The sequence below is a fragment of the Euwallacea fornicatus genome, chromosome 15 (genome assembly GCF_040115645.1).
Source record: "Euwallacea fornicatus isolate EFF26 chromosome 15, ASM4011564v1, whole genome shotgun sequence".
NCBI classification, from domain to species: Eukaryota; Metazoa; Arthropoda; class Insecta; order Coleoptera; family Curculionidae; genus Euwallacea; species Euwallacea fornicatus.
Genome location: NC_089555.1, coordinates 161,429 through 188,597, shown reverse-complemented (window position 1 = coordinate 188,597; position 27,169 = coordinate 161,429). Strand labels below are relative to the sequence as shown.

General features: G+C 35.9%; 3 protein-coding genes and 1 non-coding gene across 11 annotated transcripts in view; 1 reads left to right on the top strand and 3 right to left on the bottom strand.

The window, feature by feature from the left end:
* Window positions 1–18,697, top strand: part of LOC136343783 (pyrokinin-1 receptor-like) — a 43,200-nt gene extending 24,503 nt beyond the window's left edge. For 2 of the 3 annotated variants that reach the window (XM_066290728.1, XM_066290729.1), the window contains exons 3-7: window positions 1,910–2,099; window positions 2,769–3,027; window positions 12,597–12,820; window positions 15,304–15,491; window positions 16,191–18,697. In XM_066290728.1, coding sequence (XP_066146825.1) covers window positions 1,910–2,099; window positions 2,769–3,027; window positions 12,597–12,820; window positions 15,304–15,491; window positions 16,191–16,557 — 1,228 coding nt within the window. In that variant the 3' untranslated portion in view covers window positions 16,558–18,697. Of the gene's footprint in view, window positions 1–1,909; window positions 2,100–2,768; window positions 3,028–12,596; window positions 12,821–15,303; window positions 15,492–15,614; window positions 15,720–16,190 lie in introns of all 3 variants that reach the window. The other variant, XR_010732846.1, reaches the window with a different exon arrangement.
* A 726-nt stretch (window positions 18,698–19,423) lies between these two features.
* Window positions 19,424–27,131, bottom strand: LOC136343784 (uncharacterized). 5 transcript variants are annotated; one of them, XM_066290734.1, is made up of 8 exons: window positions 27,013–27,131; window positions 21,166–21,343; window positions 20,780–21,111; window positions 20,570–20,722; window positions 20,369–20,513; window positions 20,097–20,308; window positions 19,985–20,040; window positions 19,424–19,935 (listed from the first exon to the last, which is right to left on the bottom strand). In XM_066290734.1, the coding sequence occupies exons 2-8, from the start codon at window positions 21,334–21,336 to the stop codon at window positions 19,535–19,537; spliced, it is 1,470 nt and encodes a 489-aa protein (XP_066146831.1). In that variant the 5' UTR covers window positions 21,337–21,343; window positions 27,013–27,131; the 3' UTR covers window positions 19,424–19,534. The 5 variants fall into 5 exon arrangements, with proteins under 5 accessions (XP_066146831.1, XP_066146827.1, XP_066146830.1 ...); XM_066290730.1 differs by lacking the exon at window positions 27,013–27,131 and adding an exon at window positions 21,453–21,526 and having other exon boundaries at window positions 21,166–21,393; XM_066290733.1 differs by lacking the exon at window positions 27,013–27,131 and adding an exon at window positions 21,453–21,525.
* On the bottom strand, window positions 22,926–26,797 carry LOC136343782 (synaptic vesicle glycoprotein 2A-like). 2 transcript variants are annotated; one of them, XM_066290726.1, is made up of 4 exons: window positions 25,521–26,797; window positions 24,319–24,648; window positions 23,730–24,264; window positions 22,926–23,672 (listed from the first exon to the last, which is right to left on the bottom strand). In XM_066290726.1, exons 1-4 carry the CDS (start codon window positions 25,576–25,578, stop codon window positions 23,015–23,017), a joined length of 1,581 nt encoding a protein of 526 aa, XP_066146823.1. In that variant the 5' UTR covers window positions 25,579–26,797; the 3' UTR covers window positions 22,926–23,014. The 2 variants fall into 2 exon arrangements, with proteins under 2 accessions (XP_066146823.1, XP_066146822.1); XM_066290725.1 differs by lacking the exon at window positions 25,521–26,797 and adding an exon at window positions 24,724–25,489.
* Window positions 26,805–26,876, bottom strand: TRNAA-CGC (transfer RNA alanine (anticodon CGC)). Its single transcript has one exon. It is a non-coding gene; the product is annotated as a tRNA-Ala (tRNA).
* Window positions 27,132–27,169: the final 38 nt, after the last annotated feature.

The following is a 27,169-nucleotide window of genomic DNA, read 5'->3' as shown; positions in this document are numbered from 1 at the left end:
AATTAGGAGTGCGAATACAAGCTCAAGTGTTTTATGCAGCTGTTAGTGTGTGTTTATCAAGTAATTTACATTGTTTAGAGCAACTTCACATTTTCGCTTGCTTTCTGGGCAAACATTAATACGAAGCAGAGTCAAATGGGAACCGTAAAAGCACCCAAGGAAAATCAAACAGGGAATTACACGATATGAATTCATAGAAATATTATTTTTCAGGCGTAGAAAACCTAACGAGAATTGTGACGTAGAAACAAATGAAGTTGTTCACATGGTGACTATTCCAAAATGGCGACTTCAGTAGAGCATCGCATTAGGAAGCGAGAGGGTTCTGGTATTAGTTTTTTGTGATATCAAGGGCAAAAACCCATTAATATTCTACGTAGAATTAAATTACAGATGGGAAAATCATGTCTGCTGCTTCAGCGGGTGTATGACTGGGACGACAAATTCAGAACCGGGGTGTCTTCCGTAGCTGATTCTCCCCGATCTGTTCAAGAAAATCGCGTTGTCAAGCTCGACTCAATTTCAGCAGTTGAAGTATTAATGAAAGAGAATCGGGGTGTTATTCTTAATGAAATCGTTGAAATTTTAAACATAAGCCATGGTTCCGTACTTCACATTATTCATGACATTCTCCAGTTCCATAAGGTGGGTGACGGAGCAATTAATTCGAATATTGAAACCACGGTGTGTTGATGATTGTGAGAAACTTTTACATCGATACGAAACAGAAGGATATGCCCTTCTGACAAGAATGTTCACCAGAAATGAGTCCTGGGTTCACTGTTGTCAATCTAAAACAAAACGCGCAAGCGAAGAATGACGTCACGATTATTTACCCGAGCCGAAAAAATGTCGCCATCCAGCTTTCAGCAGGAAAGGTTATGTTAACCCTCTTTTGGGATGCTAAAGGGACAATTTTAGAAGACTACGTGTCTCATGACGGTACAACTACTAGTGCTACATATTCAGAACTTCTGATGAACCGTTTAAAGCCTGCCATCAGAACTAAAAGGCGAGGATCTCTGCCACCCTGTGCCACACCATAACGCTTACTACCCGCACAATGGCGCCAGTCACTCCAAATTTGAAATTTGAATGTCTACCATATGCTTCACATTTGCCAGACCTGGCCCCCAGTGATTATCATGTAGTAAGTCCTCTTAAAGGGGTTTTAGGTAAGAAGACATTTCGAACTAACTATGAACTGATTCATGCACGATTGGCTGTGCACATTACCAAAAGATTTTATTTCTTCGGGTATTCAAGACGACGCAGGTGTACTGAACGTATTGGGAATACATTGAAAAATTACATGCTCGTTTTTGACATTGTTTCAATAAATTACGTTTAACATCGATTTTAATGTTTGCATTTGACTCTCCCTCGTAAAATCCGCATCTCAACGAAACTGACTCTATTTTAGATATCTCCACTCGCGCCCCAACGACGGTTATATCACATAGTCGATTGACTAATGAAGTTGTAAGAACTACAACCCTCATCCTCCCTTCAGCCCCTATTCCGTCTTATCAACTTCCTGTGTTGCGTTACAAAACCTTTTCTTTCCATTCGGCTATTCCATTAGTTTATTACAATATCTTGTTATGGAAAAGCAATTCACCTGGAAGCGTTTTTCCATCGCCTGGAAAACTGTTTGTTGTTTAGGTGAGATCTCGATCCGATTTTGGGTTACGTGACTGAAAATAACATGTGGTTATAGATCTTAACAGGAGATTTACGTCGAGGTAAATAAATCGATTATTAAAATAGGTGATTTGTAGGATGGAAATGGGGCTGACACGATACAGCAGATTCTGCCCCTATGTTGAGCCACGTAAATTTCGTTTAAACATAGCGGAAACTTTTAAGAACCGCACAATTTATCGTATCATTATTATTGCTTTTCCAGGTATCCATACGTTTTCGGTGATATCTTCTGTTTCCTACGTGGACTTTTGGCCGAAACTTCTGGGAATGCCACAGTGCTGACCATCACCGGTTTTACAGTGGAGCGATACTTGGCTATCTGTCATCCATTTCTTTCACACACCATGTCCAAGCTTTCTAGAGCTGTGAAATTTATTTTGCTGATTTGGTTGGTGAGTATTGTTTGTTTCATGCACAAAATAACAATCACTGCATCAGCTTAACGGAATGCTTGCAATTCGTAGCTATGCTGATATCAGTTTAACGAGCTCATTTCTGTGGCGGAAATTCTGAATGGGTTTAATGCTTGTTAAAGCCGAAACTCGAATCTTCCGTTTTCCAGGAAATCTAATGTAAAAATGTTACTTTTACATGCCACTAGTAATATTCTCTTGATGCCTGCGAATTCTCGATTTAGACAATCGAAATTTTTACGTATGAAGGTACAATATTTGCCTCCTCCTGTTATACGAAGAAGTGTGAATTTAGTATTTTCTGTTATCTGAACTAACCCATCAGTTTCTCCAAATGTGTTAAATCTTGTCCATCAGATTTCCCTACCTGCTTCAGAGACATATGGCCCGTTTTGCATGCCCCTCTATCCAGTTTTCAATTCATAAAAATATATTCACGAGCGTGTGTCCTTCCACAAAAATCGGAATTTACCGGGACAGTGAAAACTAGACTATATAAATTTTGCACTCAGTTGAGTGTGAAAGGTGCTTTTCTGTCGGTTATGGCCATAAATCTCCGCATGCCATGCATTTCATAGGTACTAAAATAAATTTACCTTTTTTTCTAAGGAAGATTTATAGTTTTGTTTAAACAGAACTTTATTCTAGATCGCGATTAGCTTCGCCATCCCTCAAGCCATCCCCCTTACTGTAACAGGGGAGTGTCCCCACTGTTTACCCAGGGAACCGGTCATGAGCCATTCCTTCGAAGTTTCAACGTTCGTCTTCTTTGTCGCTCCCATGACCCTCATCACAGTCCTATACGTTCTAATTGGAACTACTTTGAGCTCGTCAAACGTGATGAAAAGCAGGAATAGAGGTAGCAGGGTGCACAGCAAATCGTCTAGGAAAGTCATCAAGATGTTGGGTAAGTCTTGATGATTTTATGTGTGGTGACCATTAACGTGGAAGAAAATCTTTTTGACCAGAGTCTTTTAATGCATCAGGAAAAATGTAATTTAAAAAAAAACGGCAAATGATGCTACGTCATCATGAGGAGCCAATAACCAGTTTATATCGATAAATACTCACTTTCGTGTAAAAGCGAAATTTTTTTTATTGATGGCATAAATATTCCTATACAAATGCAAATAAATGCTAAAATGTTTGAATCACCTAATGGGAAATCAATGAGGTAAGTAGCCAGGATCAGCAAAAAAATTTTAAAGTTCCAAGAATAACTTGTGTCGTATATCAAAAATGCGTAAAAATTACTTGAATTTAATGTTCTCAAACAATTCTAAATTAGAAATAAACAAGATTCACCACCGCCCTGTTGCCATGAATGGTCCCTAGCCTGCCTCAAATCTATGATTATTTCCTCTCGAGAGCAATGAAAATCAGAAGCGTACTGCGCCCACATTCGAGCTCCCCACAAACTTTCCTCATGTGTGTCTGGTAAAGTAGACAATTTTAAAATTCCAAACTGAGGTAACAGCAAGATGCACTGCTGCTTTTTGCCCTAAGCTAGTCTCTAGGTTTGCCCTCGCAAATGGAAATCTACGGCAAGCATAATTAGAAGCAGTAAAGGCCATGGGCGTAATATAAGTTCAAACATAACAACCCTAAACAGGATCGATTAAAGCTTTTTGAATTTGTAATTTCACATAAAAATAAAATTTTCTATACAGTGGTCTTATTCTTGGGTGTATCAAGACAATTGGTAAATACGAAAATATACGAAGCGTTGCATTTAAAATAACGTAGCAACGGGCATAAAAAACAACACTCCTTCCACCAGAAATTCTGATCTTTCTCTAAAATCTTGAGTTACTACAGACACTAACTGGTAAAATGTTAAATCAGCTCTAAAGGACGTTATACACTGCGGTTTTGGAAATATTTGAATAGCAGCACAAAATGCAAAATTTACAGTGTCGCGCTGAAAATATCAAATTTACAGCCACTTGAATGGTGTATCGTTGATTCGGAAAATCTCTACTTATCGAAGTCGCTAATTAGGACCCGAAAAGTGTTTATTTTCCCTATCCAGTGACGAAAACAAAATAAAATAAATGCTCAAAACTAACGAAAATTCACAAAATCAAATTTCCCTGAATTTTTTGATTTTCCATTGCGTCCACGCAACTGTCCCCGAGTCCCCCTTCTCGATCCTTCTTCACTCCACCCGATCACCAAATCAAAATTATATAAATGAGATCACCTGCTATAAATTACCTACATCCAAATAATTCCCCTGTACTATCGGCTATTAATTATTCGATTACTAACCGACCTTACGGTAACAAACATTCGCGGCGTACGGCAATACTACTTTACTGCACGCCCTTTTGTTTCGAACTTGATGTGGTGACGACACGGATTTCAGGTATTCAATAATTTTACGAAATTGATGTGCTTCAACATCAAGTATTGTGTGTAGTACGGGTGGTATTTTAAAATTTCACTCGCGTGCGCATTAGCCTGCTTATCGTACTTGTAATACAATACACTATTAAGCCATTGTTATCTCGCTTTAGTGGAAGTTCCGGCAGGGTTTCGAACATAATGAAACCACTTTCTCAATGAAATCCCTGTAATATTTTAGCTTATATTATGTCTCATTTCTTGCTCCGTGAAGGATTGAATTCGTAAAACTGTATGGAATCAAATCCCTAGGGACATTCTGGGACGTACATATGTCTGCTAACTTGGGCTTTAGGAGATGTAAAATATGCGCTAACCAAATTCTTGAAACCTGGCGTAAATACTGAAGACAACATCGGACTTGTTAAGAATTTTAAAGGACACAATTTAAGGGGCTTACTTGCGGAAATCCCCATTTAATTTTACAGACAAAGCAAAATTTGTGATAAAATCCCCGAAAAGATTAACGTTCACGGGAATAACAAAAGCATCTATAGAGACTTTATTAAGATATAAATAATACATATATTGAGGGGGGGCAGAAAGGGGAAGAATATAGGCGAAAAAATCTTGTATGACAAGTAATCAGTAAAGTGTCGTTCCATGGAATATTCTAAATAAAATCAATGAAGTTTTTTGGCAGAAATACGACAAATATTGTAGTGTAACGAAATGATATTTCCGGTAGTTTATGTTGCTTGGGAATCACAGTGTAATCGTTTGTTAATTTGATCGAGCCGTTTCCGAACAAAAACAGATTTGTTAATTAAAACCTTTAACAAAAAATTAAAAAAATTCGAACTGCACGAATATCTGGAAATACGCAAATGTTAACATGTTGGTTTGAATCCTCTACGATTTCCCTACACCCTGTTCTGCAGATCATAAAATTCTACCATACTCTTTTCTAGAGAATCTTTGGTAAAAATACAAAATTTCCTAAAAAGAGCTAGAGACAAGAGGCTTATTTGGATAGAAACCAATGCCTCATTGACATGTTGAGCGCTAATCTTCGTTAAGCTGCCTGTATAATTTTCATTAACTCATCAAAGAACCTTTTTTTAATTAACCTATTCATGAACTCCTAAAAAAACTGCCATGTTGGAAAAGGGATTATTAAGTTGGGTTTAACCCAAAAATTAACATGCAAAGGGCGGTGAATGTGGCTATTTTTACTGCATTTAATGGAATTTTTAAGTAAAACTTTTCGATTTAGTTTTTTTTTAGGAAGGTATCAATATCATTTCTCGCTCTGGTTCAATTGCCCTTATTGTGACTAAAAACAACCTTTTCGCTCTGGCTATGCTCATATTTCTGTGACAGGTAAAAGGAAATTTAAAATTAGCAACATGTCTACAGGGAATTTTTCGGTCACTCTGGCAGAATTCTGAATGGAAACAAATTTACTACATAAATCTGGTCGAGAGAGTCCAGGTCTCCTTTTAGCCCTGGGGAAATCTTCATTAATACGCATTAAACGAACTGCGCGGAAGTGTTTTGTTGATTTTTTTTAATTAGAATAATCTGCTCCTTTTTCAAAGCGTTGGAGAATGGGGCAAAAAGTCCAAATCGACCAGTTGGATGCAGTTTCCAGAGTTTTCTTATTGTGCTGCTTGGAGGGGGCTGATCATTAATCCTAAAAATAGATGCTCTCTTGAGGAGTTAGGGGTTGGGGCCAATAAGTTTTGTTTATTGTCCAGTGAAGGTTTCAACTACGTAGTTAGTTACTTTGGATGGTATTTTTTTTCTTGAACGTGACCGAATTTAAACAACAAAGAAAGAGAAATAATTGGTAGTAGGAGTGTTTGTGTGAGAAGATCGCGAGTGGAAGTTCTTCGAGCGGATAAGCAGGTTTAAGTCACGAGTTTTGTACAACTCTAGGGAAGGAAACGTTATTTATAGCCTGGTAAGCGTTAAATACCTCACTCTTCATAGTTGACAACATTAACTAAAATAACGTATTCTTACAAATGTTCATAAAATTGAAGTTCGAGAGGAATGTGGAACCCAGAAATCGAGGCAAAAAAACAAATGGTAATTTCTATCCAAATGCTACATTCCAGCTCACTAAACTTCGCAGCAAGGTCAGGTCAGAATTTTTTGTCTCTTCCCAACCACACAGAATAAGCAAAAACGACTAATATGATTCGAAACAGTTCACGCTAGAATCCACTTGGCATAATCCATAACAGCCGCCCACTGGATGCAATTACGACTTCAATTAGACAAAATTAAGCCACGATATAAATAATAAGTTCGTTATAGTAAATTGTTATAGATTTTCACTTTCTCAGTTAATTTTCTAATCAGTGTCATTGAATACCGCTATTTTATGCTTAATCCAAGCAAGACTAATTAAAAAATCCCTCTTTATTAATAAACGGAAATACGTGTTTAATTCGTATTTGCTGTCTAATCCTCAATTTCTAAAAACCCAAACCCGATTCCAGACACCAAAAAGATATTTTCATTTTGTTAATCTGGAAATATCTGTTTGACGAATACTTGTTGCATTTAAATGAAATTTTTGTAACTAGCATAATGATACATCAAAGAGGTGTTCGAGCTGCAAACGCACATTGTATCATGGTAATTCATCGGAATTCATGTTAAAACACCTAGCATAGGATGCCTTTGCGATGTGTCTAAAATGCTTAAAACAGGGAAGGATCCATGCATAAATTTGCTATGCAAATTAATGTTTGAGCTTCACATGAGTGTGGTATTAAAAGCATTCCTTGGAGCGCTTTTTCTGTTATGTTGACATGTTAACGATATTTTATTTTTTTACTCTGCGCGTTAACAAAATATTCGTCCCGTTTTCAATTTTGCAGGTGTCTTTAGTCTTCCCGGAAATTGCATTGATAAATGGGCTCAAAGGTTTGATAAAAAATCGTTTATGGGTCTGTGATTCCATTTCTTGCCAGTTTCCTTAAAAAGTTTACCAAAAGCGTCAATGTCAAATTTTCCGGAAGAAAAACTAAATTTTCAAATTAAAGTAACGCTTTAATTACTCTCGTGCCAACTGGAAACATTAATATTCGATGAATAATTCAAATTATCCTGGAAGGATCTAAGAATAATTTCAATTAGAATACTTTTCTTGGCACGCGGAAATCAACTTTTACAACTTAAGGAATTTTATATAACGGCTCGAAACTAAGTATATTGTTCTGATAGTTGAAATGGATCCCAAGACGTCTGAACACGATTAACAGAAGAACGACGAGACGACAAATATGATTTTTTTACAATTTCACTGAAATAATAACAGTGATGTTCCCCTTTGGTTTAGGGAAATGTCCCTGTATAGGCACAGGTTGCTTTTATATTCTATATTTGATATGAAGGTTTAAGAAATGGGTTGAAGACGTACGAAACATCTGGGAAAATAAAACATATTTCAGAAGTTTTACGCCGTCTAAAGAAAACGTTCGCTAAATTGTGGTTCTTAAAGCAAGAAAAAAAGACCACATTACAAAATAAAGAAAGATTTTTATGGCTGGTCTTTGTTTACTTAAGCACAATTTGGAGGTCGACTAAAAAAATTAATTTTTTCGAACGAAGCAAATTAGGTTTTAGATACGTGTTCGTCATGCAATATTTGGTAAATAAATATTTCTGTTTATTTCAAACATGCCACATACTCAATATTGTCCTACATTTAGCCCTAAACTGGCAACTTCTATTTAAAGAAATACCTTTCCACGAATTATGTTTCTTTCTCGCGTAACGTTGAAATTGGATCTGAATTGCCTGTTGGAACGCGAAACAGGATTTTCCATTGAGATTTCAAATCTATATTGAGAAGCGAAATAAAACACATTCATATGAAATTTGTTGTTCAAAGCATTTTTCGCAATTTACACATGCGGTTAAGTGTTAAAAAAGGGCTAAACCTTGCGACGTTTTAAAATGCTTCCCAATTTAAAATGCTTTGAACCAACAGGATTCGAAGTTCCGTGCCTTTTGGATTTCAAAGTGCTGACAATTTATTCTTCATAAAATTGTTCATATGATCTCATGTTAATTTCTCTAGAGTAGGAACACGTTCCATGCCCATTGAGGCATTATATGGAGATATTAATCAAATACAGTACTAAAATAATCAAACAAACTATCACCATTCGTATACACGTACATATGCAATGGAGTTATCAGGTCAGTTTACTCTTGGACCCAATTTCATCGCTGGACTGGACGTCAAATTGCGCTACAGATCAATCACGTGGCAGAATATTTGAACTACCGTAAATAAATTGGACTTGACAACTCCTATTTTTGGCAACGTCAATAATGTAATGAAACGTTCAAAATTAATCAAAAATGTTTATTTTTGTTTTTTTTTAAGTCCTCTTTGCACAGTACCTGATTTCTATCTGAATATCTTCTCAAAATTCTTGAATTTTATAGAGAAATCTGTCACTTTGCCCCAAAATTGAGGCATTTTTTAGAAAAACGGATGGGTGACGTTCCCTAATTCTCAAACCGATCTAACTTTTTTTAATAAGTTTTGCCTTCTTTGAGCTATTGCTCCAATATTATTCAATCTAATAACGCTTTCACTTTACGACCTCAGGGCTCTCCGAAGTTGCTTTAAAAAGGATGTTGGTGTTCGATTTGAAAACATGAATTGATCGTTTTACAATTTACATTTTCGTTTTACCTCAGTTTGAATGCTGAATGCACCGTGCAATCCTTTCATTAGACTGAACGTACGTACGTTAGACTTTTCTGTTTGTTGTTGATATTGCAGAAGTCAATAAACTTTTTACACGCAACTGAACTATAATTAGCGCTATTACCTAGCATGATTACTCTGGAACTTAGTTGTACTTAGTACGTTACTTGTTTTTTTACCGTCCAACTTCGCTACTGATAGGATACCAGTTTCAATAAATTTAGAATGGTATTAAATGGCTTAAATGGTATTTTCTCTTTAATGCGACATAAATCATCCCAGGAGCTGCCAAGGATTTCAAATTGGATTAGTGCTTCTCTTAGATATCAGAATTTTTTCAGGGTGTTACTAGTGTGCCAGAATAAACTTGGACAAGCTCATGGCTAACGTTAATAATTTTTAAGATTTATTCGCTTGACGTATTAAAGATAATTAATTGGCCTCCTTTATAAATGATTTCATTACTTCCAAACGGTATTATACCAGTGCGTGGATTTCACAAAATATCATAGATTCAATATAGAAAAAAGAAAGTTGACGATGGTGGTCGAAAATCGAAACGTCGGAATTCAAATGCGACTTCGCTACGTTGTGGAAAGGAAAAAGTGGCAATGGCGAAACGTCAATTATTTTGAATAATTGCACCGAATAAGCTGACGAAAACATAAATACTTGATTCAAAAATTTCTGTTAAATATTTTGATAATTATTATTTTTATATTGTATTGCTAAATCTAACGAAAAGGATCTATTTTTGCATCTCTAATTAACTCACTACTATTGAGAGCTACCAATTACGTCTTATCATACAAGTTGATCATGACTATTGTAACTGTGGTGTGTGGCGACTCTCAAAGACTGGGTCACGTTTTACGCCAATTTGCATGCCTGAGGGCCCATTTAATAGGTGGATCTGCTAGTTCTGTCAAGTAGGAAAATGGATCCCGACCTCAGACGGAATGGGAAAATTAATTGAAACGGTCGACCAAATTACTTGTCGACAAGTTTACGCGTTATTTGTTTTGTTGTATCAAGGTCTCCAAAATAAAATTTACGTTAAATGAAATAAAATTGAGTCACGTATTCGTTCAATATTTTTGCACCATGTAAAATTGATTCCTCAAGCAGAGTGGATGTATAGCCTGATGCAAAACGAATTCAGCACCCCATTCGGTGCTTTTGCCTTTATATCGCGTGGAAATAGAAGTGAAAATACCAATATTTGTTACTATCACGATGGGACATGGAAAGTTTTTCACGAAACTCGAGAAGACGATCTCAACAACATCATTATAGATTATAAATGATGATGAATTGCCCCTAAAAATCCGCTAGTAATATTTAAATGGTGGTCAAAGTTTGCTTTGAAAAGCATTTGGAGAATCCCTTTATGTCGAATTACTAATTTGTTTACGATTTCTGCTCCAGTCGCTCTTTAATCGGGGAAATCAACAACTTACAGAGAGTCAGTAATCAGAGGAGTAACATATAGAAGCGATATATTATTAAGGAGGCAACTCATACATATGTGTAGCACCTCATTTCGTATTTGGTTCATCCAGAAAATTCTTCATATTAGTGTCCCTTGCGCCATCGACCTGTTCCTATGGTAGAAATATCAATAAAAATTTGTAATTCATAAAAAAGTACTATGTAACAAGCAACAACTAAAAAGAGGGAATTTTCCTCTCTGGCGCGTTTATATCAAAGTTTTTGCCTTCTTTGTATCCACAACATTATGCCCCTATCAAGGATTTTTATAGTCTTGGATCACTTAATCCAGACTAATAAAAATATCATAAAAACATTGCACATAAAACCTAAGTATAACGTGTATTTAGGTATCGTTTTATGTCTCATACTAGTTAGGATTTCCATCTATTTATACCTTGGAATGAAAATATAAACGGGATCATTCCACGAAAACTTCCATGAAGTGTAAATCGGCTTAGAGAAGCCGTGATGTTTTCCTGAGAAAATTTCAACGCTCTAAAATCACGAGTCTCAACCTGAATGCATATTTTGATGTCTATAGTCACGGCAACAACGATATAAACATCATACGATAAATGCACCAACTTCAAACAGACTTCCCGATTCAGTATAATTTCGATTGCACTTTTCTAACTTGCGAGATTTTTTTAAAATTCGATTAACACAGAAAATGTTTTTACGGAGACTTTTCCTTGCCCTTTACGGACAGAGAAATTAAAAATGTTCCTCAAACCCTTTATTTTGTGTAAATTTACCCTTCAGTCTACTGAGGGGGCGTTAAAACCAAATCAAGTTTGTTTAGATTTTCAGGCCACTGATGTCAGACATAGCAATTGAGTATGTCAAATTGTTTCGATTGTTGCTAAATTATAGAATTAAAAATCTGGATCCACCATTACGTCAAGCATTTTTCTTTTTATAATGAATTATCAGTACTCACTGGCACACGTTCATTCGTAACCGATGAAAAATTGAATTGTTGCCACAAATAACTAATTATGTACCTAGTGATTTACACAACGCGTATCCAAATATTGAGACTAAACGCACACGACCACTATTGACACCTAAGAGAAGATTAATGAAGCAAACTTCGAACCCAAATTGCCTAAAACTTTTGCATTTCCTAAAACTTCTCAAATTGTCGTATATAAGCCCAAACTCATTTTCGCTGATATTTTCTCTATTAACTAACATGTGTTTGAAATGATAATACTCAATGGTGTTATGTAAATAGGGTGCAGTTACTTTGCTTTCGCCTAGCTTCCAGCAATAGCAGAACGAAATTCCTAGTTAAATTTGCTCTGCAATAATAGAGGATTAGGTGGAAAAGCTATTTCCGTCGATCACCTCTTTCATATCAAAACACAAATTCGATGCATGGAACCAAGCTGAAAATTAGAAATTTCAAATAATTTTCTGTTAGATTTTTAAACGTTAAGCTCTTATAACGAAGCTGCACAACTAAAAATACTTACAAATTATTATAGTTTAAATAGCATCAAACATGCGGCAAAAATGAATTAAATTGTTACAATTAGATCCAAGTTACTCGGTGGTTATATGTTTTGAATGTAACATGTGAAATTACCAGGCCAGTTGATTGACGGTCCAAATCGATTTCTGAAATTAGTTTCAAAATCGGGTGTTGACCAATCACGTAATGGTTTCTTGGGACGGCTGTTGGTAAAGCCGACTCGATTTTGAATTTCAGCTAGTACCATTCCAATATCTTAAAGGGCAAACAACGGAGAAAATTTAAAAATACGGAAATGAAGATATATCTAAAACGATGAAGTAAATGAATTTTACCGATTTTTCCGTAAACTTTGAACTTCTTGGATGATTGTTATGAAATCAGGAGAAATTTTACAATGTTTTAACTTTTATTTCAGTTGCAGTAGTAATAGCATTTTTCATCTGTTGGGCCCCATTCCACGTCCAAAGGCTTTACACGATCTACGCCACGTTCCCCAAACCGGACGAAAAGACTCACTCCTTCTATCTCCAAATTTACGGCCTAGTAACCTACATCAGCGGCGTTCTCTACTACATATCAGCTACTACCAACCCGATCTTGTACAGTATCATGTCGGTTAAGTTCAGAGAAGCATTCAAGGTAGGTCTCCAATCAAATTTTCAGGACAATTTTGTGTCTAGTTTATTTAATAACAATTACGGCGTCATCGTTGTTGCTGACAGTTCGGAAATTGGAGTCTTTCCTCACTCCGAAATTATCTACTTTGCTAGAAAAGCTGAAAAAACTGTCAAAACGAGTAAAACGTGTAGATGTGTGTTGTCGAGCAAATGTCGTTGACCTTCGAAGACCTCAGTTAGTTTTATAGGAATTTCTGTACTAGTAAAACAATATGAGACGCTTTATTAAATGGGCGCCACCATTAACTAGGACTCTTAGTTTCCATAGAAACCATTTCCATCGTAACCAATACCTAAAGTTCCTTTCAGCGTTTCTAAAGAAATTGGTTTAAAACTGGAATTTACGGCACATTAATAATTTTATTTTTAATATACGCCTCTCTATATTTTGGAATAAGGTCTAAATTTTGTACTTAGGAAAATTGGAAAAAACTGTGAAACAAAACTTTCCAAAATGAATCATCCATCGTGTAAAATATCCATTTGTTAAATCACTTTCTAACTTTTAGGTAACTAGCAATAATTCAGGGTTTATTAATGATTCTAATAAGTTGATCTGAAGTGCCTTCCTACTAGATGCTATCGCTCTGAAAAGAATTCACTTCAGTCATTCACTGCAACTCATAACTTCCGCCCCACGTCTTACCCATAAGCTCCCCTTTAATAATTTGTAGGTCAATTTGCAATTCACCTTACTGTGTGTAGGAACAAGGGTTAAATCTCTCTAATTCCGGATACTTGTTAAGTATTAATTTGCGAACACTACAACAATTGACGCACGAGCGGCGAGGCCTGGAATGTATCAACACTTATAATTATCACCAAGAGTTGTCCCAATTGTCCCCTCCATTTAGAGACCTTAATTACATTCTAAGTGCCCCTATTTGTGAAATTGAAAACCTGCTATCGGTGGAGCTCCCATTTTGTCTTTTAATTCGAATTTATATGTTAATTAACGCATAGAACTAAATAGAATTCCGTCTAAATTTTGTAACCAGTGAATGAACCAAAACCCGAATGACCTATTTATTGAATAAGAATACGTCATCGTTTAGCCTCATATGTGGGATCCCAGCACGTTTCTCCCCTCAATTAGTTAAATAAACGTCTTTTGACTATAGGGGGCAATAAATTAGTCGCATACGACTACAACACATACGTTCAGATAGAGAGGACAGCCGCTATATCGTGGATTTTTTTCATTTTTCGCTACATCTCAAAAATACATAAAAATAGTGTGTCCGACATTCCTAAATCTAAGGACAATTACTAGTAAAATATTCGGCGTGACATAGAAAAAAGAACACCCCGTAAAAGTGGTTTTATTTAAGTAATTTTTATATGCATGTTTGTATATGGGAACACAAAAACTATTTAAGTTTTGGCCATAGTTATCAATGCATTTTTGAATTGTCAGGAATTTTGTTTTTTTTTTACCATAAAATTGCAATAAAATATCAACAATGTAACGGCAAAATACAATTTATTGGCGTATAGTGTGCTTAGAAAGTACTTTTAGATTAATCAAATATGCTCAGACGCAGAATGTAACAATTAGGCGAGTTTGAGAGAGGTTGGAACAGTGGGACTACGTGAGACTGACCGGTCATTTAGGGAAACCGCCATTAGATTGAACCATAGTGTAGTCAAGTATGGTTATACTCTTTTCTAAATCACGCGGTATATATATGTTTCTCAACTACTTAATTGGATGAATTGAATGGATGAGCGAAGAGTATATACAAATGTTCCTTCGCCATATTAACAAGAATACACTGATAGACTCAATTCCAAGACTGCGTGTTATGGTTTTTTAACTTTTCCATCGCAATATCATAATTATCGTTCTAGATCTAAACACTCAATGAGTGGACTCTCCATAAAGTACGGAAAATAATGATAGTTCGCATAAGAAATACTAGTTTCTTTTTTATTGAACCAAGTTGGATCAATTCAGTAAAGATTAAGATAGTCAGTCTCGTTTCTGCAAGGCTGGTTTAACTTGAACGATTATCTTTTCTTATCCGCCGTTCTCTAATTACCCCCTAATCCGCTTCCAAATCAAATCCATTATTGATTAAATTGAAAGTTATAAGGCAGAGTGCAACTGCTAAAATAAGCGCCTCGAATACTTTTAAACGATTTATGTTATGCGATGGTTTTTGTGCTCTGGATAGTCGATAATTTACGAAGCTCGTATTTTACAAAAACTAATTGCTCAGAATAGCTGAAATGACGCGATATGGAACAAAAATGATTTAAAGGTTTTAAGTGTAGAAACCTGGAATTAACGTGCTGGGTAGTTTTAAGTTAAAGAAACTAAATAATATTACGAAAGGTATCGTGTGAATGAATAAATGAGTACTTCTATTTTATTAACAAACTCCTCCTACTCCCTCGGAATAGCTGCTACAACTAATAACAGACCCTTTTTATGGATTTCAGGAAACTTTCATCAAATGCTGTGGTTTCGGAGTACAACGCAGTAAGCCTCCAAAACAATACTCAATTCTCTCGAGATCGCATATAAGAAACGGTGCAGAATCGACGGACTCGGCCAAGGATGACACTTTCCAGACGAACACGTCCTTGATCTACAAGAACTCGAATGACTCTTTTCTAGGTTCCGCCAGGTAAGCCAACTTTCTGGCCAAAACAGTCGGATCAGATGGAAAAAGCGATTTGTGATGACTGCCAAAAAGGGCAGAAATCGTTAACTCTTCTACTAATTTTACCTCTTCAACTTCTAATTTCAGGGAAGCAGAAGGCATAAACACGCAATTTCAAATATTGCAAAGACTGTAATAAAGCAACTGCCGGATTTAAGTGGGGGGAGTTTAAAGAAGTTTCTCATAAACCCGGTAATAATCCCAGGAAAAATGGGTTTTTATTTATCCTCATAAAGTAGGTAAACAAGTGCTCGAAAGTTTTAGTTTCGCGACACAATTTTGAATTCTTTTTACATACTCGAGACTCCGGTGAAATAACAATGTTTCTGTGTCAATATTAAATGTACATAAATACGATAAAAGTCATAATAAATATACTTAAAGGCCCTAGGAAAGGAATAAATCCTTGTAAGTAAATAACTTTTTCCACGATTCCCTACGAAAATAGACATAACATAGGAGGATAGTAGCTAACAAACACGTGCGTTAGGAAAAACAAACTAATGATGGACAAAACGCAATAAACCACTCCGATCAAAAGAATTATTTATAATTCGCAACATTTCAGACTCGTGCGTTAAGAGTTGTTTTTTCGCTTATCAAGTAAATGACTACTATAATTCCTCGTGTCTTCAAGTCAATTTTCCAATTATTTTTTTGCAGATTCAAATTCTCTCTACGTCGCTTGGCCAACAAAACCAACGATCCCGTACGGCACGGTTCCCAAAAGTCACAAAACTCATTCACGATGTACGCCTCGTTGCCAGTGGTCAGTAGTCCGGAAAACGCATCGAAACTCACTAAACTCTCCCAATATTTTGAGTGCCTAAAGAAGAACCCCGTTAACGGCAAGCTGAAACACAGAGATAACAAGGAGATCCATCTCAGTTTAGAATTCCATGGAATGAACAAGAACGGAGTGTACGACTCTTGCGACATTAGCAACAGCAGCTTGAAGGATGTGGAACATGGAGCCATTGAGGATGAGCTCGGGGCTTATATCAACGAATTGAAGAACGGGGGGGTTTAAGAACTGTTTCACTTATCCCAATATGGAGATCGCATTAAGTTATTCGATGTATTTGGGTATTTATTTTGTGTTTTCGATAATTTCAGAGGAGTTCGTTCAGTCGCTACAATTCTCGATTAATGTTTGTTGGCTTTGCGTGAATGGTGTAATGAGTAAATGAAGGTGTTCTGTATGAATTTAATTGTACATTTATCCAATTTGGTATAAAAAGTATGCAAGCCACTTTTACTATAAAAATATCTGTTATCGCAGCAAAGTATCTAGTTCACCATAATGTCAAAGAATCATGCGAAGCAACAAATATTTTATTATAATATTAAATTGTTTATGATCACCTCAGCGATTACCATCAATTCAAATATATGCGCTCAATGGATGCTGTAATTTTAATGACGTTTTGTATGATCACAAAATATAATATTGAAAATTTGGATTATATGCAATTTATACACAACCACTAGACTATATTCTAACGTAATTTAGAAATTGATTTGCAGTTGTTGAACTTATAATTCGTTTTTGTAGTCACCTTTAATTTAGTTATTGGGAACACTACAGTTTTTAAATTGAAAATTTAACAGCTTACGGTTATTTGTGAGATAAACCTATAGAAAAACAAGATCTCATTTTAGTTGGATGGTTAATCTAAAGGCCAAAATATTTCTGGAGCCAAAACTGAATTACTTTATATAAATTCACTGAACTTAATCTTCTCAATCAGCTGCAAAAACCATTGAAAAACAATAAATTTCTCCAACTACGGTGTAAAAACTATTATTTGAACTCGCTCAAAATAAATTTCGTTAGTTCTCAATCGAAATAACAATTAATTACAATTATCATTCTAATATCATCATTTAGAAATCTATCTATGTATTTGAGAAATAAACTTCAAGTAAACGACAAAAATGCTAGCAATTTTTCATGGAAGATCGCTTAAGTGGAATACAAAGAAACCCATGTAATGATGTGACTTTATTTAGTTTATATCATTATTTCTAAGGAAATTAACCTCGTGGCTCAGTTATCAGGAGAGTAATTTATCAATACTTTAAGGGCAATAGGTCAGAGCATTGGTCCACTTTATTTGGAAGATAAATTTCACAGAAGCCAAAAAACTGACGAATGTTCTGCTTTAATTTTACAACTTTATGAAAATTATCCTCTTTAAAAACAACCTAAATGAAGTTAATCAGAAACGCATTGCAATAGATGGAGCAATGGCACCGATTCTCACTTTCGCTACTAAATAACTGTTCAAACTATTAACCGATAGATGGCAAACGATAAATAACATTCACCATTGTCAAGAAACTCTGAGCGTTTTTGTTAACAGATAATTATATTGCACTTTACCTGCAAATTTTTGAACATTACCACCAAACACTATACATAATTCATATTATCATTATTAATATACTGGACCCTGAATTATCTATATGTATTCATCTGATTCATCTATGTTTCATTCACGGTCTTTGTGTAAATACTCATTACATCTAAGCCAACATTTGTTGCTATATGTATGCATTGTGATAAATGAACACTTAATACAAAATGACACAATTAAAATAGTCTAATATTTAAAACGAACAGAAAGACAGAACTAAGACGATTATTTGATAAAAATTATTAATAAAAATAAACACTTTAACATTTACACCGCCACAATGTCAAATTTATTGACATTATGGCGTAAGTATTTTTACAAATTGTGACGAATTGGATTTCTCTCAACATTTTTAAGAATTTTGAGGTAATTATAAAATAATGCTTGTATTAATTTATAAACAAAACTTTTCTGTACACGCACAATTGAGGACGGAAAGTTGCCAAAGTCTACGACACTTGTCAATGATTATTACATTGTTCTTATTAAGGAAAGGATTTTTAATGTGATAAAAACTGTGAAATGTAAGATGATGTAGGTAGATTTAATTATAATATAGACAATATTCTATTTTGTAATTAATCTGTGTCACTAGAAATCAGATTATTACGATTTAGAATAGAGAAACCCTCATGTTGTTTAAAAGTCAATCCGTTATTCGAGTTTCATCACGTAGGATAACGTTGTATTTTGATTACTGTGAAAATATGTTTTTTAATAACAACATTATAAATAAATGTTTCTTATTATTATGGCTTTTATATTGCCCTTCTGTAAGTAATAAAAAAAATTATTTGGAGATTCCTATAGTTGACTATATTGATTTCTTTTGCCTAGCAAATATATCCCAGCAATTCTAGAACAAATTTAGTGGAAAGAACGTTCATATTTCAAGAACCTATTGAACTCCGGAAATCCCTTTTCCTTAGGGAGTTTCCATGATAAGGATTTCTGCTATCAAGCCCACATAAACGCCTGCAGGGCAAAATGGACAACTTCAATGAAATACCTGCGGAAATCGTAAACGCGCAGGGCGCAGGACTATCGATTTTTTGATATCGAATCCCGTACCGGCGCCCTGAAGGGCCTGCACCACGCTCACCTTCTGCAACCCTAATAAAATTTTCCTGAAACTGGAACTCCGGGAAACTCCAGGATCTGGAAGTTCCAGGGAGCTGAAAAGTTTCAGCTACAGCTGCAGCTGCTCACTTGTAACTGATTCTGCACTCCTGGTGGGTTTCTCCTGAAAGTGTAACTCCGGGAAACTCTAGAATCTGGAAGCTTACACAGGTAACTTTCCCGGATGCAAAAGCTCTAGCTGCTTCGCGGATGGTTGCTTTAGTTCTCGGGGAATATGGAGACGGTGGATAGTTCCTTTGATGTTGCTTAGTTTCACGTACCTAAAGCGCTGTTTCCTTGGCGAGTTTCCATGACACAGCTTTCAGTTATCAGGATAATAGGAGAACGACATAGATATAATGGAAAGCTCATATATTTCCCTGCTTGAATTAAGTTTTTCAGTTATCGGACGCTTTATTGGTTTCTGTGTAATCAGTCATACTTAACATCATTTTTAATTAAAATATTTTATTGAATTTTGCCACAACTCTCAGTTGTGGAACGCTTATCGACGAAAATTCCAAATTCCTTTTCTATCTCACTTGTACTTCTCTTATCTTCAGGGTCTTCTTCATCCTCTCGTCCTCCCTCTTGGTTCGCAGCACTAAAGGTATTATCAATTACGTCATGTGAGAATTTACTACTCAACTTCCCATCCAAATTAACGGTCTTCACATCAGCCACGTTTTCATCTAGTACACCTTCAGGCTGAGCACTTACAGAAGAACCATTCGATGCTGCTTCTTTGCATTTTATAATCTCCTGAGACTGCTCCTTGTCATCTTCAAATTCTTTGTCTAATAGAAGTTCGTCTTGAGTATTCATACATTCTTTTTTCTGGCTCAGCTTTCGCTTAATTACCATCATGCCTGCGGAAAAATCTATTAATTAATCATTTTGTCAACGGCCTCAACTTACATTTTAAAGTCTGTATTATCATGTTCTTGTTTTTAGGCTTTCTCCTTGCGATCATTCTTAAAAACAAAGAGAATAACTACTGAAAATCACATAAAATTCTAAGGGAACTTACTGCTTTTGCCGGACTTTCACTTCTGACCTCATACGCCCCAAAGTGAAAGCAACATCTCCTCTGGGGGGGAATAAAGAACATTCAAAAGAACTTCCCAAGCAACCCCCCTTGTTCCAGATATCTTTCAGCTCGGTTTCCTCATCGCTGTCCTCATCCTTTACTTCAAGTATTTCCCTGTGATTGAGCCAATGAAGTGACAATTTCAGGAAAGGCTGAATTGGTTATTGTCGATTTAAAGTGATCTCTTCACAATGTAAATTAATCATTATTACCGACTGATAGATGACCAAATACATCCAGACTATTATGGCAACAAAGAGAAGTGCCAGCAAAGCGTTATTTGGTTCTTGTGAAAACAATTTAGCTCCCACTGAGAGTGGAAACGAGAGAGGTACCACTAGGAAGTGAAGAATACAGCTGAAAAGTTTATTAACGCTGAAATAGATAATAAAAATACGAAAAAATAAGCTTACAACGCAATTAGAGAAGAGACGAATAGGGAATTTAGCAAGATTTTGGCAAGTTTCCTTTGCCTGTTGCAAAGTAAATAATAGAGCCTACAAAGCTCTTCGAATACTTCTGACAATGCCACTACAGTTGTCAGCGAAAAGGGGACCTCCAGAAGTCTTTAAAATACTTTTATTTTAACAAAAATAAACTAATCTAACAATAATAGTACCTACCTGGAGGAATAAGCAAAGACGCATACTGCAAACAACGCTAGGTATTTATAGAAAACAGAAAGAGATCTCCAATACATTGATTGATTATAGCACGAGAAGATATGAAAGGAGCATAGGAAAGCATAAGCCACAATTTTATGTTCTGGAATGGTCTCATATCGGAAGACAATACTGCTTTTTAGACTTTCAAAATCGAATAAAAATTTAAAAAATGACTCGCTATGGAGTGTGATGAAAAAAGAGAGAAATAAAGTATAAAACGACAACATCCATAAGGTGTTACTAAGGCGTATCCGGAGGTATTCTGGGAATCCCCAATCCTTTAAAAATAGCTGAAATTTGATTTGAATGTTAATATAAATGCAAATTTAATTGGATAAACTTACATTCAGACCTTTGCTGTAACAAGCATAGAATAATAACCAAAAGAGGAGCGACCATGTTACGCCGTTACAAAGGGAATTATTGAAGTGGTGGCCTAGAATGTTCTGGAGTAAACTGGGAATGCGTGTTAGTTCACTGTTCAAGGCCACAGCTATTAGCGAAGACGTGGTCATTTCTTATCTGGGAAAGAATTTGACGTAAATGCCTTAAATTTAGACAACTGGATAAATCTGGAAAACTAACAATAATACTCTTGCTACACGCCTTCTACGTGCGATATTAGATTTACCTACGTGTTTTTTAGAACTACGATAATTTTATCATTCACTTTTATCCAGACTTCAAGGAGGCATGAGAAGTTATGAAAATCTAATTTTAAAATAGGCCTGGCGGTGCCAACAATCCAGAGATAAATATAAGTATATACTTTGCTACGACATGAATGTCTGGTTGCCTGGATAAAATACCCGCTTATAGATACAAGAATGGTGGAATTTTCCATGATTCGCCAAGAAACACGGAGGCAACAATGCGTATATCATGTAATTTTAAGACTTAGAATACCCTATTTTGGTTCTTATTATAGACACAAAGAACAAAAGAAACCTCCATTTCCCAGGGCATTTCAGCAGGAATACAGAAATGCAATGGTGGTTTTACTACTCTCATCTGTTATATGAAAGTTAATGTAAGAAACCCTTAACGAATTCGTTACAAAATCGATATATGTATAGCAAAATCCTTAAAGCACCAAATCGACGGTTACATGACGTTAATTATTATATGCGTACCCCTTCGTGTCCATATTGTTTGATACTAATAATATTATTATTTTGCCACATAAAATTTGAAAAATTTAATAAACTTTAATGTTCTGTAATTAAACAAAATAGTTTAGTTTGAAAATTTACCGCCTGTTAGGAAAAAAATGCGGATTTTTAATAAATAATTATAAATAAAGTACCAAATGAAACCTTCCACGCTAATGAATTTGCCGCTGAGTAATCTTTGAAATCTTTGAGGCAAACAGTGAAATTTGGAACTTCATAACTAAAGGAAACTGTATCTTATTCAGTCGACCCTTGAGGGCTTTCGAAATCATTTGTATAAAAAGTGAGAAAAATTATATATTTTTAGAAATTATTACTTTGAAAATAGTCCATCCGCACTAATGAATTTCGGGCCGAATAGTCTCTCAAATACTGTAAATAAACATTAAAACTTATGACATCGGGAGTAAAAAAGTGGGGGCACAGTGAATCCATACGAAACTGGTAAATTGAAAAAAAATACATTGAAAATGCCACATCAATGAGTTTCGGGTTAAGTCATCCCTCAAATATTGCAGAGAATAAGCAGTGAACTTTACAGTTTCATAAATAAAGAAACAGTGGCGTAGTATGGCCAGATATCTTTCGCGACGAAATATCCCTAATAAACAAATATGTAATGTTTTAAAATTTAATGATTCGGGGTTAATCAAATACATTAGATATCATATTGAAGTCAACATATAATATGTGAAAGATATTTAACAGTCATTTATGTGTTATTTGACCCTTTTTCAAAATAGCAAAGTAATTTCTTTCAAAAAACGACGTATTTTTCACACCACATTACCGTTTGAGATATTATTCTTTTCCTAGGCCAATAAGGGATCTGTTATAAATGCAACGGGCAGACTTACCTTCAGACCACTTTCTGATGCGGGTATACTTAGAGAGGCCTCACGAGGCAGTAATGTATAAATAAAACAATGAAAATTTGCAAAATTATATCCTTTATAATATACTTCATTTTTAATTGATTACCAAACACCTAAACGATAAAAAATGTTAAATTTGAGAAAGTTCACCGAAACTTAACGTCATATCCCGACAACACCGCTACTTCAATCCCATTTGTAACACTCATAGTTCTCTCCTCAACTGCCTTGCTTTTCCTTGGTACTAAAAAGCACAAAAGCCCCCCAAAGAGCACCACAGCCCCCACTACGAAAATCGGCACTTCGCATTGTGCATCCATATAATACCCAAATAAGAAACTGCTCGCCATAGCCCCTAGCCTTCCAGCGCACATGATCAAACATAAAGCTATTCCCACTACTTTGGTGGGAAAAAGTTCTACTGCAATGCTTCCGATGGTCATGTTGGCAGTGATCATGCTTGCCTGAAACAAGCTGGCAACCACGAGATTCTGTATGGAGCTGGTCAGGAAGTAAATACTGGCACTTGTGGCGCCTCCGATAAGCATGGTGACCAAAGGTATCACTTTAAAGTGGAGCTTTGTAGCTAGGGTGCTGCAGACGATGTTGAAGAGCAAAGAACTGGAAGCTATCACCACAGTGTTCTGGGTGACTGAGGTATCGAAGGTAGCTTCACATGAAAGGTTTTTTGCCTGAACCAGTAAGGAAAGTTCTTTTACTGAGGGGGTGGCGTTTGGATAAAGTTTCTCAAATTGATCGAAGCGTACGAAAATTTCTGGAAGCCACAAGCCAAGACCAAACATCCTAAAGAAGAATATCCCTAGTTGTATCGACTAATTGCTATTGTTAATGAAATCTTACCCAAACATATTGGCAAACATGATCGAGGAGGTCAAAATAGTCACAATCAGCAAAGGCGGCTTAAACAGGCTCTTCATCTGCTCCCTCATGGTCTTCAACACCCTCAGAGTCTTACTTTCACATGCCAGTTTTTGTTTTGTGCTAGGTTTGACCTCCTCTACCAAATGCTTCACTGGAAACATATCTGGATGATCTCCAGTGTTAATGGAGTACATATTCCTCAATACTGCTAGACAATCAACGTGGTTGTCATTAGCCAGGAAAAATTTGGGGCTTTCGGGCATTTTGAGGATCCAGAGGGCCGTGAGCAGCTCCGGAATCGCCAGGATCATAAGGAACAAACGCCAAGGAGTGAGGAAAAGCACATTTCCTAGAGATGCATTTATTTCACTTAAAGGGAGGATAAAGTATGCGAAAAAAGGGAGTAAAAGCCAGGAAATGGTGAAAAACACCCCGCAACAGCACACAATTGGAGTCCTGTATTTTGGCGGCTGAAACTCTGCTACGTAAGTGAAGATTATACTTCCAGGTGCTCCTGTAATATCAGATAATCTTGAAATTGTCATTAGTCATGGATAGGAAAGATTACCAATGAGAAATCCATTCAAAAACCTGCAAATAAGCAGGTTGGTGGTGGTGGGCAACACTGAGCAAATAATAGTAACGATTGCATCGAATAGATGCGTATAAAACAGAATCTTCTTTCTTCCTAAATTGTCAGCCAACGCGCCCCACAGGAAGCAACTGGCGATGCCCCCTATCATGAAAGCCATATTAAGGATTCCCAGCTCAAAGGAGGTGAAGTTGAGGTCACATTGAGCGGCTGGGAAGACGTAGGAAGAGAGGCCGTTTTGGAATCCCAAGGAAAGGATCGACATGGCACTGACAGCCAAGATTTCATAGTGAAAACGCCCATATCCTAAAAGGGGGTTCGTTTAACCTGGAGGAGTTTGGGAAAATTCAAACCCCTTTAGTAACATAAAAGGTGTTTTACCTGTTCTCTGGACTGCCGCATCATAATCCTTAACACACCTAAGCTCTACCACTCCATCGGCTTTAACCATCCTCACTCAAAGCACAATTATTTAAAAAAAGGACTGTTCAAACTAGCACTAAGAAGTTCTTATATCTAATACATTCTAACAATAGATGTCCCTCATGGAAACAAAACTGCCTCTATTCATTTGGAATAATGCAATCAATAACAGTTAAATTATGTTTTCTTTCAGCGATAAACTATTATTAATACACATTAATACATAACAATAACAGTTCGAAAAAACGTATCGACAGTTCTTATTGTCACTGCAGACTCTATTAAAGAAACATTAACTCGGTTCTTAGGTTCTGGTCGAGATTTCCTATCGTCACAAAAATGTCATAACTTATGATATGAAATACAAAAGTAACGGTGACCCAATTGTTAGCTATTCCTTTTCCAAACCGACTCAATTATGATAAAAGTGAAGAGATAAGCCCGTTTCCAGCACCGTAGGGGGGGCCCAAGACAGTTGAACTCTTTGACAACTACATAGCCCGGAGTCCGGACCAGCATAGAGGGTCAAAAGTGGCATATACATTTTTACATTTCAATTGATTGGACTGATTTTTGCCTCCATCGACTGATATTGTTGCAAAACATCATAAAAGTTACAACACAAAGATGTTTATTAATTAATATGCCCATCCTCCGTGTTTACAAGCTATTTATGTATAATGTAACTTTCCATTTAAATCGATCGAATTCCCATTTAAAGCCTTAAAAATATAGAAAAAAAAATACTTTCTTACCTGTGGAGCTCACGGCTCGATCGAAATCGGCGCTTTCACATGGAATTATTTTTTTCATTCTTTTTCACAAAAATCACTACGCGCTAATGATCTTTAACCTTAAGACATTTCCAAATTATATTATTTAATTCCGCACAGAAGTTTCTTAATAAACTTCATAATGTTTTTAATCGAAACGTATGATTTTATAAACAAAACGCCCCTATTAGCCAAACAGCATGGCGTCAAAGGTTATTAAACAGAAGTTAAATAAATAGTGTTGGCTCCTTTGCGAACCCCCAGGGTTAAGACAGGTATTTAGCTTTACAGGGGTGGTAGTAAAATGCGAGTTTCTTGGCAATTCTCCTTGGGAATTTGCTACGGGGTGGTCTGTGAGAACGTCGTTCTCAAACGTCACGGGGGGTGTTAAACCGTAGATAACTGCATAAAATTGTGATATGAGTCAATAGGCATAAATACGTACTTTCAAAATAGCAATTTAATAAACACATAAAATTGCGACAATCACTACAATTATTTTCTCACCCTGTTACTGTTTTATTTCAATGAACTGACGTCAACAGCAGAACCCTTTAATGCATTAAAATGATGAATGGGGGCCTTCAAATAGACATATGATATCCGTTCTGATTGATAGGGGATATGTATTAAATAAAAAGCTTTTTTAACTATTTTATTCATAACTACATAAAATTGAATTTTGCGGCCGCTTTAAGAACAGAAGGGGAGAGTTGCTGTTATCGCTCCCCCTTAATCCCTGTACAGTCAATGTGATTTGTCCGATAAACAGAAACACAAACGAGGGGTGATCAAGTGGGTGTGAAAAGTCCTATTCGTTGCGCTGTTAATTATTATACCCCACGCGATGATTCTGGTCTCCTGTTATAAGTGTCCGGAAATCTGGAATATTCCCGTTCTTTCTCCCGGGATCTGGATCCTTGCGGGAATAAATATGTTGAAGAGAGAACTTTAGCTTGGGTATGTGCAAAATAGACGATTCGAGGAAAACCGCTTGCTCTGAACGGAAACTCAAAACGCAACGAATAAAAACTTTTGGTTTTTGCAGTGTTTTTAAACCCGCCACCGAATTCTCGAGATTTGAGAAATGATCAAGTTGGGAAATATTAAATTGTTCCATCAGTAATTATGGTCTCCATAAATTTTGGTATGGATTCTAGATACTTACCTGTTCTTTTATGTTAAATAAAGTTTTATTTTTTTATATATATTGAGATTATTAAAATCAATTTTTTTTGTGTATATTTTTTAAGTAAAAAAATTCTTTGGAGGAGCTGGGATTTGAACCCAGGACTTTCCGCATGCGAAGCGGACACTCTACCACTGAGTTACACCCCCATTAGGTTGACAGTTGGTTTTCGTCGTTCACATTACTGACATAACCCTCACATTGAATTAAAAAAAAATTATTGCTAAATCGAAATATATTTTATATTTATTTCTAATTAATATTACATGCTACTTTTAAACTCACCATTTTCTAAAACCAATTGAGCCACAAGATATTAAATATTAATTTGAACGACAAATTTTATAAAAAAAAAAAGCGTCTTGGCTTGCTTCGTAGCAAGGAGTTTTACCCTAGTCACTGCTATCCAAATATTAACTACTCTTTCCCAGTAAGTGGAACC